The 15,125-nt window shown below is 44.8% G+C and overlaps 1 protein-coding gene across 1 annotated transcript in view; it reads left to right on the forward strand.

Annotated features, from left to right (window-relative positions):
• The window catches only part of SPON1 (spondin 1), a 256,861-nt gene that overhangs the window by 93,274 nt on the left and 148,462 nt on the right, over window positions 1-15,125 (forward strand). Inside the window, 1 exon segment of the mRNA XM_047694020.1 lies at window positions 13,748-13,821. Within this exon segment, the coding sequence (XP_047549976.1) occupies window positions 13,748-13,821 (74 nt within the window).

Genomic DNA, 15,125 nt, shown 5'->3' on the forward strand with positions numbered 1-15,125 from the left:
GAGGGTCCAGCTTCCAGGACCTGTCTTGTGCTGCCCCCTGGAGGTGCCCACCCTCTGGTTTTACTCCTGTTCCCTTCTAGAGATGGGGAAACCGAAGCCTTCCCCTCCCTCCCTCTCTTCCTCTCCATCTTCTCTGTGACTTCTGTCCGTATTCTGTGAAGGTTCTTTTTTTTTTTTTTTTTTTTTTCAAAGATTTTTTATTTATTTGACAGATCACAAGTTTAGAGAGGCAGAGAGGCAGGCAGAGAGAGAGAGGAGGAGGAGGCAGGCTCCCTGCTGAGCAGAGAGCCCGACGTGAGGCTCGATCCCAGGACCCTGGGATCATGACCCGAGCTGAAAGCAGAGGCTTTAACCACTGAGCCACCCAGGCGCCCCTCTGTGAAGGTTCTAAGGGACACATGCTCTCGAGCTAAACATCCTTATGTCTTCAAGATATACAACATGTAAATGTGGTTACACGTTCACCTTTGCCAGAGATATTTTCATTGATTTGTTGGGTTTTAGCTTATTCCTTGCCTAGTTGAGGAGAAAAAGATTGGCAGTACCTTGTTTAACGTGGATAAGAGGCTCACTCTTAACACCCTATGTTGGGAGTTAGTGAAAGTTTTTTTAATTTACCGTATATTTTTCAAAGAAAATGTGTCATTTGCATTCTTCTCTGCATTAAAATGAGGTCTCATTACTCCTCTTCCACATTATTTTTCAGAAAAATAGAGCTCTTGGCTCACCTGCTTTCTCTTTCTTGCTCTCTTTCCTCCTTCCCTCCCTCCTTCTTTCCCTTCCTTTCTTAACTTATCTCGAAAGTATTCTCTAGGAGAAAGGGTAGAAAACAGGACAGATCATGCCCAGATTTTGTGGCCTACTTGTGTTCTCGTGTCTTTGCTCTGGAGCTCTGGGGGGGTCCAGCGTGACCATGGCATAAGGCTAATGAGCTCATATGACATAAGAATGAGGCCAGATGCCCGGAGAGGGCTGTAGCTGTTGAAAAGAAGAAACCTGGGACAAGTCTGGAGTGAGTCAAAAATGTAAGGCCTATGGGTGTCTTTTTTCAAAGAGTCAACTCAAAGAATGAGCAACGTGGCGTGCATAGTGCAATCAGCAATGGTTTTTCCATAAGGAAAGCCCTGTTCTGGGTTTAACTTCCTCCTGGCAGACGTATCATCATTCTGCCGATGCCCAATGTTGTGAATGGATTTTGAATTCAACCCGAATGGTTCCTTTGGCGAACAATGGCTGTCATCGGCCAAACAGCCTGGCTTGAACAAAGCGAAGCAGACTTAACTAGGCTTTATGCAGTGGGAAATGTTTCGTGACTCAGACCAGTCACTGTTTGCCGTTCACCCAGCACTCTGGGCGGCACTGCTAACACAAAGGACCTGATGCTTCTTGCCAGATCGTGGACATATGGTAGACACGCAACACATTGTGTTGAATATAAAAGAGTTGACTTACGGGTATAGTCAGTAATGTGAAAACATATCACATCGACATGCCTTCGGCACTTTTTACTCAGAAGGCACTATGTCCTGGGCTAGAGGGGCCAGTGTGTACAAAAAGTCCCTTCCCTGAAAAACCTCAGAATTCCGTCAGAAGAACAAAACATAAACACACAATAAGTTAAATTGTAGGACAAGACATTAAAGTCGAAGCAGACATCGAGTGTCCAGTGTCTGAATGCCAAATGAACGAGAAAGATCCATGCTGTTCTAGAAACCCAGAGGAGGTTGCTGCTGACAGTCGCTGTCAATGAGACTCTGGGGGCAGCGGTGAGATGGTGACAGATGGGGCTGGGGGAGTGCATTCTTGGCTTATCAAGTAGCGGGGCAGAAGCCAGGAGGGGTTGTGTGTCACACGTTCTGCACCTAGTGACAAGGCAGGGCTGAGTTCAGGTAGTTGGGAAGAGTCGTGTTCAGTGGGGGTGAAGGGGTGTGTGGCTCAGACCTGGAAGGCAGCTGGCATCCTGGTGTTCAGGAGTGTGGACATTTATCCCAGAGTTTGGACCATGATCTGTAAGGGAGAGAGGTACCTTTGTAGAAAGGCCTGCTGTTTGCCATACCCCGTGCTAGGGTGGAGTGGGGCAGGGCGGAGGTGGGAGATGACATCTTAGGACCATGGTGCCACTCTGCCTTAGAGTTGGCGAGAGGAAGTGGTCATGTGCTGGAGGTGACGGTTCATCCCCTGGCAGAGTGTAGGTGAATTGGATGGGTCGGCAAGGAGAGACGATGCATTAGGAGGTCACCACCATAATTGTCCGGGGAGCCTTTCCTTGACTCCTCCGGGCATGTCCTTCCTCGGACGGGGAGGGAGGTGGGCCTCCTGTGGGGGCTAACTGGCGTGAAAACCATGACTCTGAACTTCAGAGCAGTGCTGCTTATAGAATCTCTCCCCAAAACAGTTTTGCAGTTTTTTCAGGGACTCAGGAATCTTCTGAAACTCATTCATGGGCATGAATCCCTAGCTAAGAACCATCATCATCACCACCCCCAGCCCCACCACCGCAGTCCCCAGCCCAGCCTAGAGGAAGGAGACTCTCCCAACACAGAGATCTGCTGCTCTCCAGTCTCCACGGCAGAAAGCCCCACATGACAGGGAGACTCTGGGAGGAACGGGAATGATGGCATGTGGCCTGTGCGTGAGGACCTTGCTCTGTTGCCTGAACGGCTTCCTTATGTTTGCGAGAACAGTGCTGCCAGCCATGGCTTGCGGGAGCCCACAGAAAGGGGAGGCAGCGGAGGCCACGGCGGATCGGGACCGACTGGGGAAGGTGATAACTTGTATGTGCCAGCCAGGAGTACCTTTGTGTGTGGCAGCATTTCCTGGAGTGGAGAGGCTGAGGACAGCTATACCCTGTCCAGAGCAGCAAGGCCCGCAAGGCACACCAGAAACCCCAGGAGCGATGCTGCTCTTCTGTCTCTTGTTATCCGGCCGAAGCAGGTTCTATATGGAATCAGAGCATAGTCTGGAGAGAGAGAGCAGTTGAAGCCTTGGGTGCTTGGAATAAAAACTTAACCTTTATCTTTAGGAAAAAAAAAAATCCTATATCTTAGTTGGAGATTTTATTAAATGCAATGACAGTCATGTGATTTCACATATCTGCTATCCTTCATTTTAGACCTAATAGTGGTTCTGAAGATTTTCAAGGCCAGGAACCCCTTTAAGAAGCAGAGGAAGACATGAACTCTTCCCCAGACCTCTGCACTTGTGCACATCACACAAAATTTCATCATCCTGAGACCTGTCTGCAGACCCCCAGATTAAGAACCTCGGGTTCAAAGAGCCTCCGCCAGATCGTCTGCTAGTTTCCAGGCAGGCAGCGATGAAGAAGACAGGCGGTTTCAGGGCTGGAGGAGCTCACAGTCGGCTGAGGGTTTGTAGATATAAAGACGATGGAGGGAAAAGTGAGGCAGGTGCTGACCAGCAGCGTGGCTGGATGAGACATTATCCAGCAAAATCATGGTTTCAGCGGTATCCGAGAAGCAGCGAACCCAACTGTCGGTTATCCCCGCTGGTCACACCCCAAGTACTAGTAGTCATGTTATGAAAATCTGAGTAGCTTGCTAAAGCTGACTGGGGAAAAAGAAAAAAAAAAGGAATTTGCAGGGACATCAAACCCCAGGCTCTTGTAATCTTAAGAGATTTTTGGCCTAAAGATGTATCATGACATAGTGCCTTCACCCCAAGCTCAACAATTAGATGTATATTATATCTCTTTGCAAGGTGAAGAAATTCCACAGATCGGTTAAACCAGGGGGAGGGATCCATGAAGGGTCAAAAGATGCTGCAAAAATATTGATAGTTCGGTTTAAAACAATTCTAGAAAATAAGAAATGGTCCTATTCGCTACCCATAACTGCCTGCCTGTCAGATCTCTAGCAACTGGGAAGTGCATCCTACAGTCTATTTATTTTGTCCATGTGCGTTTATTTAAGATTTTTCCAACAGATGACAAATTTCCAGGCAGTGATCTAACAGATTCCCCTAAGGGATCCCGCTGTTTCCTCAGCCACAGCTCACAGGCATGTAAAAGCCTCCTTCAGAGAAAAAAAAAATATATTTCACTCTCCTGCGTCAAACTCCTGTCAAACTCCCACCCACCCTGCTTCCCTTCCAGCACGTCGCTCTTCACACCTGGCTTGTACCCGGAGGCCTGCCTGCTCTTTTCCGAGTCACTGTGAACAGGCCCCTGTCCCTGGTGTCCCATCGAAAGTCCCAGCAAGGGACAGAATGACTTCCCACCCACCAAATCCAAAGCATCTTTCTCCAAGACTCGTGGGATCAAAGCATCTCCGCCCCCACTCCAGCCAGCATCCCCCAGGGGCTCCCCGGTGCCATCTCCTGGCCAGGTACCTAAGGTCAGCACAACGGGCTCTCCCTCCCTCTCCCTTTTGAACCCCTGTCTCCTGTGCTCCCACAGTGGTCTGTTCGTACAAACCTCTTTCTATCAGTTAGGTGTGCTTTTGAGAGCAGCGCTCAAGGAAACTTGACTAATGACAATGTCAACAAAGAGATGGGTTTTTGGTTTGTTTCTGTTAAAACACAAAAGCCAGACCTTAGGTGACTGCTCGGATGAGTTCTGTAGCTAAACAATGTCAGGGCCAGTGTCTCTGCTTTTCTCCTTGGCCTTTTCCTCATGGTCACAGAATGGCTGCTTTGTTTCACACATTGTGTTGGTAGTCAAGGCTAGAGAAAAACAGGACAGGCAAGATAGGTCATTAATATTTTTTTTCATCTGTAAAACAAAACTTTCTCAGATGGTCTCCCCTCCATCCTGCAGACCTCCCCTTCTGATACTGAGGCCATGTGTGGGGCGCATGTACCCATTCCCCAGCTGCAAGGAAGGCTGGGACGGTGAGGACAGGACTGTCATGACTGGCTTACCCAGTACCAAAGATCAGGGTTAAGAAATCATGGAAGACGGAACCAGTGGGTACTGAGTAGACGCCGGTGCTCGTTATGCTGGATTCTGATTAGGCAGATGACGCATCTCTCTCTCTCACAGGCTGTTGACTATTTGATGTCACACTAGGCCTTACTTGTCTTGTACCTCTACTTCCTTACCCAGCTCTCTGGCACCTACTCTGATAATCAAAACACAAGTAAATGAAGGCCTGTCTGGTTTGAATGCCTCTCTTATCTAAAATAGCTCTTTTAAGACAATCCAGTTTTATTCTTTTCTTTTCCCTTCTCTCTTAGGCAAATCAATTCCTCATTGTTAATTTCCCATTGGATCTGGGGCAGGTAAAATGCAAAGTCCTGGGAGTAATAGTATTGACAAGCTATGTGATAAAGATTAGGTCAGAAATTGGGACAATAATAAGAGGAAAATGGAACCATGAAAAGCTCGTTATCCCCAGGGTCGCAGAGGTCATTCTGAGAAGAAATATACTGTGTTTAAAAATAGTACTTCCCCAGTTTTTGTTAAAATTGAAACTGAGACTTTGTAGAAGTAACTACGTTCAGTGATGTGAATCAAGAGCTTGAAAAATCCCGTGATCATCGTACAGGATTGGGAATGGACTGTAGTCTTGTTAAGAGCCGAACCAACCTCTCAGCCAGATTCTGGTCATAACATAAGCTGTGTGTGAACGTGCAGCACTGTATAGAGCCGGTAGCCTGGTTTAGGTATAGAAAGACCATGGATGGGGTGCCCAGTTGGCTCAGTTTGTTGAGCGTCTGCCTTTGGCTCAGGTCATGATCCCAGGGTCCTGGAATGGAACCCTGTGTCGGGCTTCCTGCTCAGTAGGGAGTCTACTTCTCTCTCCCTCTCCCTCTGCCCCTCCCCACTGCTCATTCTCTCTCTCTATAAAATAAATAAATAAAATCTTTAAAAAAAAAAAAAAAAAAAAGGGACAAAAGGACCATGGATGGTAGACCTGCCAAGAGAATCTTTCTGGTGTGCAGCTGTAACTGCAGCAAAGCGCCCATCCCTGGTCACAGACTCTGCTTCTGTCGCATCTTTCCAAGAGGTTATTCTGATGGACCTCATTCCTACCAGCAATTCCTCCTACTCTACTCCTACACCCACCTCATCCCAGCCAGAGACGGCCTGCTACCCCTGTGTCACCGTGACACTTGTAGATGATTCTCTGTTTGGGGTCCTAATATACCATGTGTTCTGAGAGTCATTCGAGAATGTTCTTTCTTAGAGTGTGGCAGCTTGTCATAGGCGCATGACATCTTTAGGATGGCATCACCTGGCCTCAACTAACCCTATTACACCATTTTGTTACTAGATTCCAGCCTGGTGGATGGTACCAATATCAATATCCTCACTATAACATTGCACAGACTGAACTTTTTTTTTTTTTAAAGATTTTATTTATTTATTTGACAGACAGAGATCACAAGTAGGCAGAGCAGAAGGCAGAGAGAGAGAAAGGAGGAAGCAGGCTCCCTGCTGAGCAGGGAGCCCGATGCGGGGCTCGATCCCAGGACCCTGAGATCATGACCTGAGCCGAAGGCAGAGGCTTTAACCCACTGAGCCACCCAGGCGCCCCTGAACTTTTACAAAATGTTACCATTTGGGGAAAATTGGACAAAGAATATGGTTTCTCTGTATTATTTCTTAAAAATGCATGTGGATCTGCAGTTATCTCAACACAAATTCCAAAAATTAAGAAAAAAAAATTCCTCTTTGCCCCTTCTGTGTTTTATTTCAGTGGTTAGCATTACCTTCCCACCCTGTAGTTACTGGGGTTTGTAAATGGGCTGTCACTTCACGTGCCACCCGTTGACCATTGTCTCATCATTAAGACAGGGATAATGGTAGTGCCTACTTCATGGGGTTGTTGGTTGGATTAAGTGAGTTAATATTTGTGAAGGACTTGGGTGTTTCATTGTTAAAGAAATGAAAAACAAACTCTCTTGGACTCAACCTCCTCTTTCCGCCCCAGGTCCTGTAAGTTACCCAGTCCTGATAAATTTTCCTACAACATGTGCCTCACATCTCCTATTTCCACTGCCTGGATCTTCATTCAAACCTTCAGAGCCACCATCATTACCTCCCATCAGAATTTTGCCAAGGCCAAGTTAGTCAGTGCTCTTCTGCATCCCATGGGTCCTCCATCATCTCTCTCAACACTGATTTCCTGTTTCCTTCATTTGTCTCTCTCTTCTCCCACTGGACTAGGATCTCCTTACTAGAAAGCACTGTCTTTTATTTATCTTTGAATTTTCAGCTCCTCACAAAGTGTCTGACACCAAGTAAGTCCTCAGTAAATGTTTTATTGATAACTAAGCAGGAATAATCTTGTGATGGTTTACTAACGTTGCTTTTTCGCAATAATGGTAGATGACTATACCAGGCTCTGAGTCTGTAGCTTTGTGACCCCAAACACAGATTATGACTTTACTGGTGGGTAGCAGGAGTTCACATGGGGGTTTTAGATAGGGCCCTGCAGATAAGCTTTCACTTTTCTTCTCCCATGAGTACATTATGATGGCATGCCAGGGTGCCTATTAACTCCTGGACATTGCTTCATGTCCCGACCTCCACCTAAAGCCATATAAATAATTAGGAGGAGTTTGGGTCACAAAATGCACCCAGTCTCTCTAAATATTTGTTGTTTAACATGAGACCACGGTCAGGTTAGTACTTGGCATCCTCATGAAGTAATACGGCAGAGGGCCTCAGCCCCTGATGGTATTACCGCTACTATGATTCTAATATTTTATTTCGGGGTGCTCCCACAGAGGTGTTCTTTCACTGGTAGAAGGAAGTGATGTCACTAGTTAGAAACTGGACTGCTTCCAAGAGAAAACGTCCCTGAGATCATAGACAAAGTTTTTAAAGCACCCCAAGAAATGTTCAGTAGCAGGGATGTTGCTGGACTTGGGAAGAGGGTTGGCAACCTTAGTCTGGAGGCCACAAATCTGAGCTTCATTTTGGCCCTTCATTATCTCTGCCTGAAGCAGCTGACCGAGGTAGCATCCTCATTCCTCTCTCCACAAGCCAAAGAGACAGACCCAATGTATAATAATAGCTACTGTTTACTAAGTACTGCCAGGCACTTGCTAAGAGACGATGATTTAACAAAAGTAAGGTTAATGGCTACTGAATAGTGTCTATTTACTTCATGCGACACCCATGTATTAAGGACATTACAGGAATTATCTCTATGTACCAGTGACCCAGCCACTGAGGATTCATGTGAATTTTGAAGTCATTTCTTAGCCTGATTTCTCCCAAGTCCTTCAGTTTCTGATGTCTCCCTGTCCCTTTTTGGTGAGAGCAGGGATCCAAGGCCTAGCCTGAGACAGCATACCCACAACTTAGCAAGCTCTGACTTTATCCCAACAGGAAAATTCCCCCAAGGAAAAATAACATCAAATGAATAAACCCTGCAGATAGAAAAGGGTCAAACGTCTAAGAGATCCAGGATGGTGTTTCTAGAAATGTTCCACCACTTGAGGTTTAAAAGAAACATATGGAAATGATTAGTAAGTTATTTAGAACCTCAATATTCCAAAGTTTGAGAAGCTAACATACTGAGAAATTTAATTTAGATTTCCTTAACACGCTCTCATGATAAGAGAGCATTCAGCGTCTCAGCGTATAAATGCTATGCAACAGGACTGCCAAATTGCAACACAGAATGGGAGAAATTTGTCATTTTGAAATGCTAAGGGAATTCTTACAGCTTTCTCATCTTGTAAAGCTATTATTTTTCTGAACTATAATATGATTTATAAATCTCAGCTGAGTTTTATACTTTTGATGGGAACAGACTCCAAATGAAATGCATTTTCTCAGAATATAAATTTTCTCAGGACTTGACCGGATGAGGAATAAAAAGAAACCTCTTCTGCAACCAAGCGTACCAAATCTTGGTCTCTACCAGCATATCCACAGGTGAATGTTGGTCTTCTCTAGAGTTCTGGGTTCAGCCTCTCTTCTCACTCTGCACACTTGCCCCGGGTGACATCAGCTGCTTCGGAAGCCTTACCTCTTACTTCTGCCGCCGTGACCCACATGCCTCTGCCCCCGGCCCCTCACGGCCATCCTGAGTTACAGGTTCCTCTGTCTAAGGTCGACTAGATTGGCCACCATCATGCCCAACAGACCACTCAACCTCAAGTCCTCTCCTTTCCCGAAACGCTGTCCCTTCTCCTTGAATTCCTGTACTCTAACAATACTAACATCAACAGAAATAAGGAAGATAAAGTTCCTGCTTTTGAGAAGCTTAGGAACTAGCCCAGGAGATAGAAAAATAAGCAGGCAGCTATAGTGCAGATTATTAAGTGCCGTGTGGGATAAACCCAAGAGTCCGTGGCTCACAGGAAGAGCAAACGGGCAAGAAACCAGTCCTAGTGGGTACGAGTTCTGGGTAACTGAACTGTGTGTGTGTGTGTGTGTGTGTGTGTGTGTGTGTGTGTGTGTGTTATTCTCATGTGTGTGTTGAGGAGTCACAGAAAAGGACAGGAGTCCCACGGACAGAGTCCCAGGGGCAGAGATTGTGAAGGCAAAGAGAGGGTATGGCTTGGACAGAGTGCTCCGGAGGGATTAGATAAAGATGAAGTCAGGTCAGAAAAAGACTCCTATCCCGCATTTGATCCGCACAGTTTGGAATCCAAAGGGCATGACCAGAGGTTTGGCTGAGCATGGGCATGGAAATATATGCTCAGTCTTCATGAAGAGCTCCGGGGGTCACAACCCAGGCTCCAGGGAGCCCCACCAGACCCTCAGTTCTTCACATTGGGTTCCATGAGATGCTAAATGGATCCAAGGGAAATCAGTTTGAGGTTACATTTCATAATAGCACTTACCTCACATGCCAATTATACTTTTTATATGTGATCTTTAATCCCTTAAAATCATGCAAGGCAGCTCATGAGCTTTGGAGGTAGACAGGAGAAACCTTAAAACCCTGAGCGTGCTCCTTGCCCCCCTGCCTCTTGGTCATCCTCACCGGTAAAGGGGCACATAAGCTGCAAACCTTCATCTTAATCCTTCTAAAAATAAGAGCATTTTAAAGATTTTATTTATTTATTTGACAGAGAGAGATCACAAGCAGGCAGAAAGGCAGGCAGAGAGACAGGAGGAAGCAGGCTCCCTGCTGAGCAGAGAGCCCGATGCGGGACTCAATCCCAGGACTCTGAGATCACAACCCAAGCCAAAGGCAGCGGCTTAACCCACTGAGCCACCCAGGCGCCCATAAAAATAAGAGCATTTTAACAGGTTTGCTGAAGTTGACCTAAACTGACAGGAAGCTATTTAAAGTTTTTATTTCCTGGCTTTTTATGAATGTTCTTACATTTTGCTATGGAATATGGTTGGGTTTGATTATGGGGATGTTAATTCTATATTATCATCTTAACTTTCTAATACCTGAAAAACTCCGAATTCAAAAACTGCATCTGACCCAAGAGTTTGGGATGAGGAAGGAATTTAAGAAGGTGTAATATATGTAAAAGGTAAGATATATAAGGCAATGTATATGTATTTATGATATTTATACGTATGATACATATTACATATACATATATACGATTATACATGTTACAAATATATTATACATAATATTTATATCTAAAGGGCCTCCCTGACATAGTGGCTGGCACACAGGAAGGGCCCAGAAATTAGAACTATTATCAAAAAGAGAGAATAAATCATCATAGACTTCATAAAACAAGACATGAGGGAAACGAAAACATCTTAGAGGAAATACGTCTTAGAAGAAATTTTTCTCTCTGGCTCCCCACATTTTTATAATTATACTTTTGAAAATTTGGGGTGATTTAATTTTTCTAAGCATGGTCATAGGCTTTGCCATTGTTCAAAGCAAGAGGAAGAAAATTCAGAGTATTTACAAATGCTAACAAAGGCAGATGTGGGGAGATTCTGGGAGAGGAAATAGCACCAGTAAGCTTCCACCAGTAGAGTGGAAGCGGTGTTCAGATAAGGGGAATGAACTTCTCAAACTCTAGATTCATGCCAGGGAGCATGGCAAAAATGAGGACAAATGAAGTAAGAAGGGCATTGGGGAGAAATTTTATGAAAACCCTTGAATACAATGGTAATTTTGTATTTTATCCTGTAGATCAGGGATTTTCAAACCATTTTAGCAAGAGAATGTCATTTGGTTCTGTTTTAAGTAGGCTCCACGCTGGGCCCAACGAAAGGCTTGAACTCAAGACCCTGAGATCAAGACCTGAGCTAAGATTAAGAGTCCAACACCCAGCTGACTGAGCCAGCCAGGCGTCCCAAATGAATTTTGTTGAAGTAGAATTTAATTTGCCTGAGATCTCTACACTGCAACCACCCACCAACTCATTTTTACTCTATGGCCCAAGTGCTCTTTTTATTTTTATTTACTTTTTTTTTTTTTAAAGAGAGGGGAAGAGGTGGGGAAGGGCAGAGGGAGAGGGAAAAAGAGAATTTTAAGCGAGCTTCACGCCCATCATAGAGCCTGATCTCACAACCCTGAGATCATGACCTGAGCCACAATTAAGAGGTGGATACTTAACAGACTAAGTCACGAAGGCACCCCCCAAGGGCTCTTTTTGTTTTTTTCCTAAGATTTTATGTATTTATTTGAAAAAGAGAGAGCACAAGCCAGGGGAATGATCAGAGGGAGAAGGAGAAGCAGACTCTCTGCTGAGCAGAGACTCGGATGTGGGGCTTTATCCCGAGACCCTGGGATCAGGACCTGAGCTGAAGGCAGACGCTTAACTGACTCATACACCCAGGTACCCCCCAGGTTCTCTCTGTAAAGGAGCAAACCTGATTATCTCACATCTTCGGGTGCATTTGTCAAAGAGGTCTTATCAAGCTTGGTATAAAATGCCATCTCCCTGCAGATTCAGGGTGAGTTAGCCCTGCGCACCTCCCCCACTCTTCTCACACCCCCTTCCTGACCTAACCATGGGTCAGTTCTGCAGTGAGCCATGAACCTCCCACCCTGAAGAGCTTTAAAGGAGGTCCTCTCCTTTGTTTCTCCCTCCTACTTGCCATAGTAAGTGCCTTCTCTTTCCAGTGAGAGCCTTCTTGTCTGGGGGGAGTCTTCCCTGGCTTGGTCAGGACCCCTTGTGGTATACTCTCCCACACCCTGGGAACATCTCTGTTTAGCACTTAATCACAGTCATGTTATATGATTAGTTGTGGATTTAGCTGTTTGATGCTTTCTGCCCAGTATGCTGTTGATTTTGAGAATGGGAAGCGGCCCCATCTGACCTGTACATAATGGTGTCCCTGGCCAGTGTGTGGCCATCAATTAGGCCTGCAACAGCTCTTGGTTGAAAATATACCAATAAATACAACAAGAAGACAAATGGGGGAGGAGACCACTTTGGTAGGTAAGAGGGTGAAGCCTTTAGTTGAAACAAGAATGCCAAGCCTGGGCTACTTCCCACAAGTCCTTCTCCTTACCTTCCGCAGGGGTCCCTGAGGCACTTCCTGTGGGCTACACTCAGGAAGTGGTAGATAAGGGGATGCTCTGACTAACAAAAGGCTTTGTAATTTGGCTTTGGGATGAGTGTTCTCAAGAGGGTTTTCTTGGCCTGAGGAAACTTTCTGCTTATGGTCAACAGAATGGATCCATGATCAAAGTAGCTTTGCGGAAGCAAGAAGCATATTTCATTTATTTATTTCAACATCTCATCTCTCTTGGGTAAGAAGAGACTATAAAAGACATCTTTAGGGTGGTCTGAATTTTATTCTTTTGTGCAAGACTGGGTTTAGAGTAGATGTTTCTTTGGAAAGTAATCTTGGCCTAGGCCCACACCATCAAGAAAGCCACATCTATATTCTGTAGAGCCGTGCACACATGGGCCCCTGCCTGGATCTGCAGTCATGTGACATAGGGCAGATCATGTGACCCTAATCCTCCTTTTGTGTGCTTAGCTGTAATGGAGCCAAGGGATCCCTTTCTCTGTGAAATAGGGCCCATCAAAGTAAAAATTACCTTTTGATTGAGTAACGTTGCAGAAGATAATCAATAGAAAGGGCTCAAAATCCACTGGTACTATTTCATTGTTAAGTGTTGTAGACTTCACATACAGGAACGCTGGGTTTCAGGGTTCAACATCTGCGAAGCCAGCTGAAAATACACAGCAGAATGGGTCAAAGGAGAAGGAGTCTGTCTGTGCAGTCTGAGATTAAGGAGAAAATATGTGCTGGCCAGAAGTAATTTTCAACCTCCAAATATTCTTTTCAGATTATAAGATCCTGTGTTTGACATGTTTAAGAGAGAGATACAACAGCTGAAATTGTCTTTGTTCAGAATGTAGGAGACAGTTTCGTCTAGACTTTCAGGAAAGATAGAGAATGACATTTTCAGAACAAATCAAAATAGATTTTTAAATTCTCTTTTTCCCCTTCCGGAAGAGGAATTGACATGCTTTTCTGATTTGAATTTGGTGGGTCTATAAATGGCTTCAGTCATTTGATACAAAACTAGAATAAAATGAGCCATTGAGAAAAGTTACTGAAAATGCCATTACTTCCCTTTCTTACCTTAACAATACTATTAGCCCCACCACCAGCAGCACAACAACTAATATTTATTGAGTGGTTTCTAAGTATGTGCTATGCTTTTGACATCCTTTTTTTTTTATTTAGTTCTCAGAGCAATCCCATGAGCTATGCATTATTATGAATGCCAGCTTTCCAATGATCAAACTGAGGCACGGGGGGGGGGGGGGGTTGTGACTTGCCCGAAGCCACACAGCCATAGGTGGCCAGGCCAGGATCCAACGTCCCTCGAACCTGCTCTCCTCACAACAGCACTCATGTCTTCTTTCCCAACAGGGCCAGCATCGTACAGAAACGCATCATTTATTTCCAAGATGAGGGCTCTCTGACCAAGAAGCTTTGTGAACAAGGTAAGGACTGCAGGTTGGGGAAGGGCCAGAGAAACAGAAGGGGACTCATTCTGCCTGACCATGCAGCGGCAGGACTTACATGACGGGCTTTCTGAACTTCTCCAGGTTCTGCTTCCTCCCGTAGCGCTGATTTTTAATCTGGCTGTGCAGTGGATAATTGGATCCACCGTAAGCTCTTAATTACTCAGCTTGATTCCCTGGGTAGGAGATAATGTACCTTATATTGGTGTCATCTTCTCATTTTTGTGAAACAGTGATGATTCTAGAGAGGTTCCTTGGAATAATTCACAGGACTTAATTAAGAAATGCACAACGGTGTACCTTTAAGATGTGTGTAATGGTTTTCCAGAATAATCGCCGGCAGAACTTGTGTGGCAGCTGGGCAACATGGGGGGATTTTACCCAAGAAAGACGGGTGGGAAGTGGGACTGCCAAGGGGTCACTGACCTTATGAATTTTCCACGTTCAAGGACATGGCCCTTAGATTTGCCAGCTTATTGAAGTCCTCTCCTTGGGCTGAAGGCATTCTAGCAAAACTCATGGAGATCAAGTAGACTGGCAGGTCAAAGAAGAGGCTGGGATTCAGATCCAGCCTGGGTTTGAATCCTCCCTCTGCCCTTCCCAGCGATGTGACTTAATATATATATAAAATAGTACAGTACCTCCTTGGCACACAGTAAATATGTGTGTGTGTGTTAGCTATTTTATTTATTAATCGATCATAAATAGATAGCTTGTTTATTAATCTATCATAAAAAATTCAGACCTTAAACATCTGAATGTGTTTACAAGTCATTAGAGAACTAAATAAAAATAGAAAATGTTCTATAATTATATATCTTAACTGTCTAATTTCTATTCATTTTTGCAGGACTTTTATTTGCATTTACAGCAGTTAGCAATTTGAGAGAAATAATCTTCTCCAATTCTAGCAAATCATAAGCTACTAAGAAAAAGAAAGGTTTATAAAGGTCTTCTGGGAAAAATAATAATAATAGCTAATATTTTTTGCAGGCTGCTGTATGCCAGGCACTATTCTAAGCACTTCACGTGCCTTGCTCACGTGCTCTGCACAGCAGCTCTATAGGGTGAAGAATGTTAGATCGTCCCTATTTTATAGACAAGACGTCTGTAAAACAGAAAGTTTTAAAAGCTCAATTAGCATCATACAGCTAGTGGTCGGGGGCAGGGTTTGGACCTAGGAGCCAGCACTCTTAACCACTGCCTTCCTGTCGAAGGGACTACATTTCAAGACACTGTACCGAAGCATAGCTCCCTCTGGATGAGTGAGAGCAGAAACGAGG

Source organism: Lutra lutra, chromosome 10 (assembly GCF_902655055.1).
Source record: "Lutra lutra chromosome 10, mLutLut1.2, whole genome shotgun sequence".
Taxonomy (NCBI): domain Eukaryota; kingdom Metazoa; phylum Chordata; class Mammalia; order Carnivora; family Mustelidae; genus Lutra; species Lutra lutra.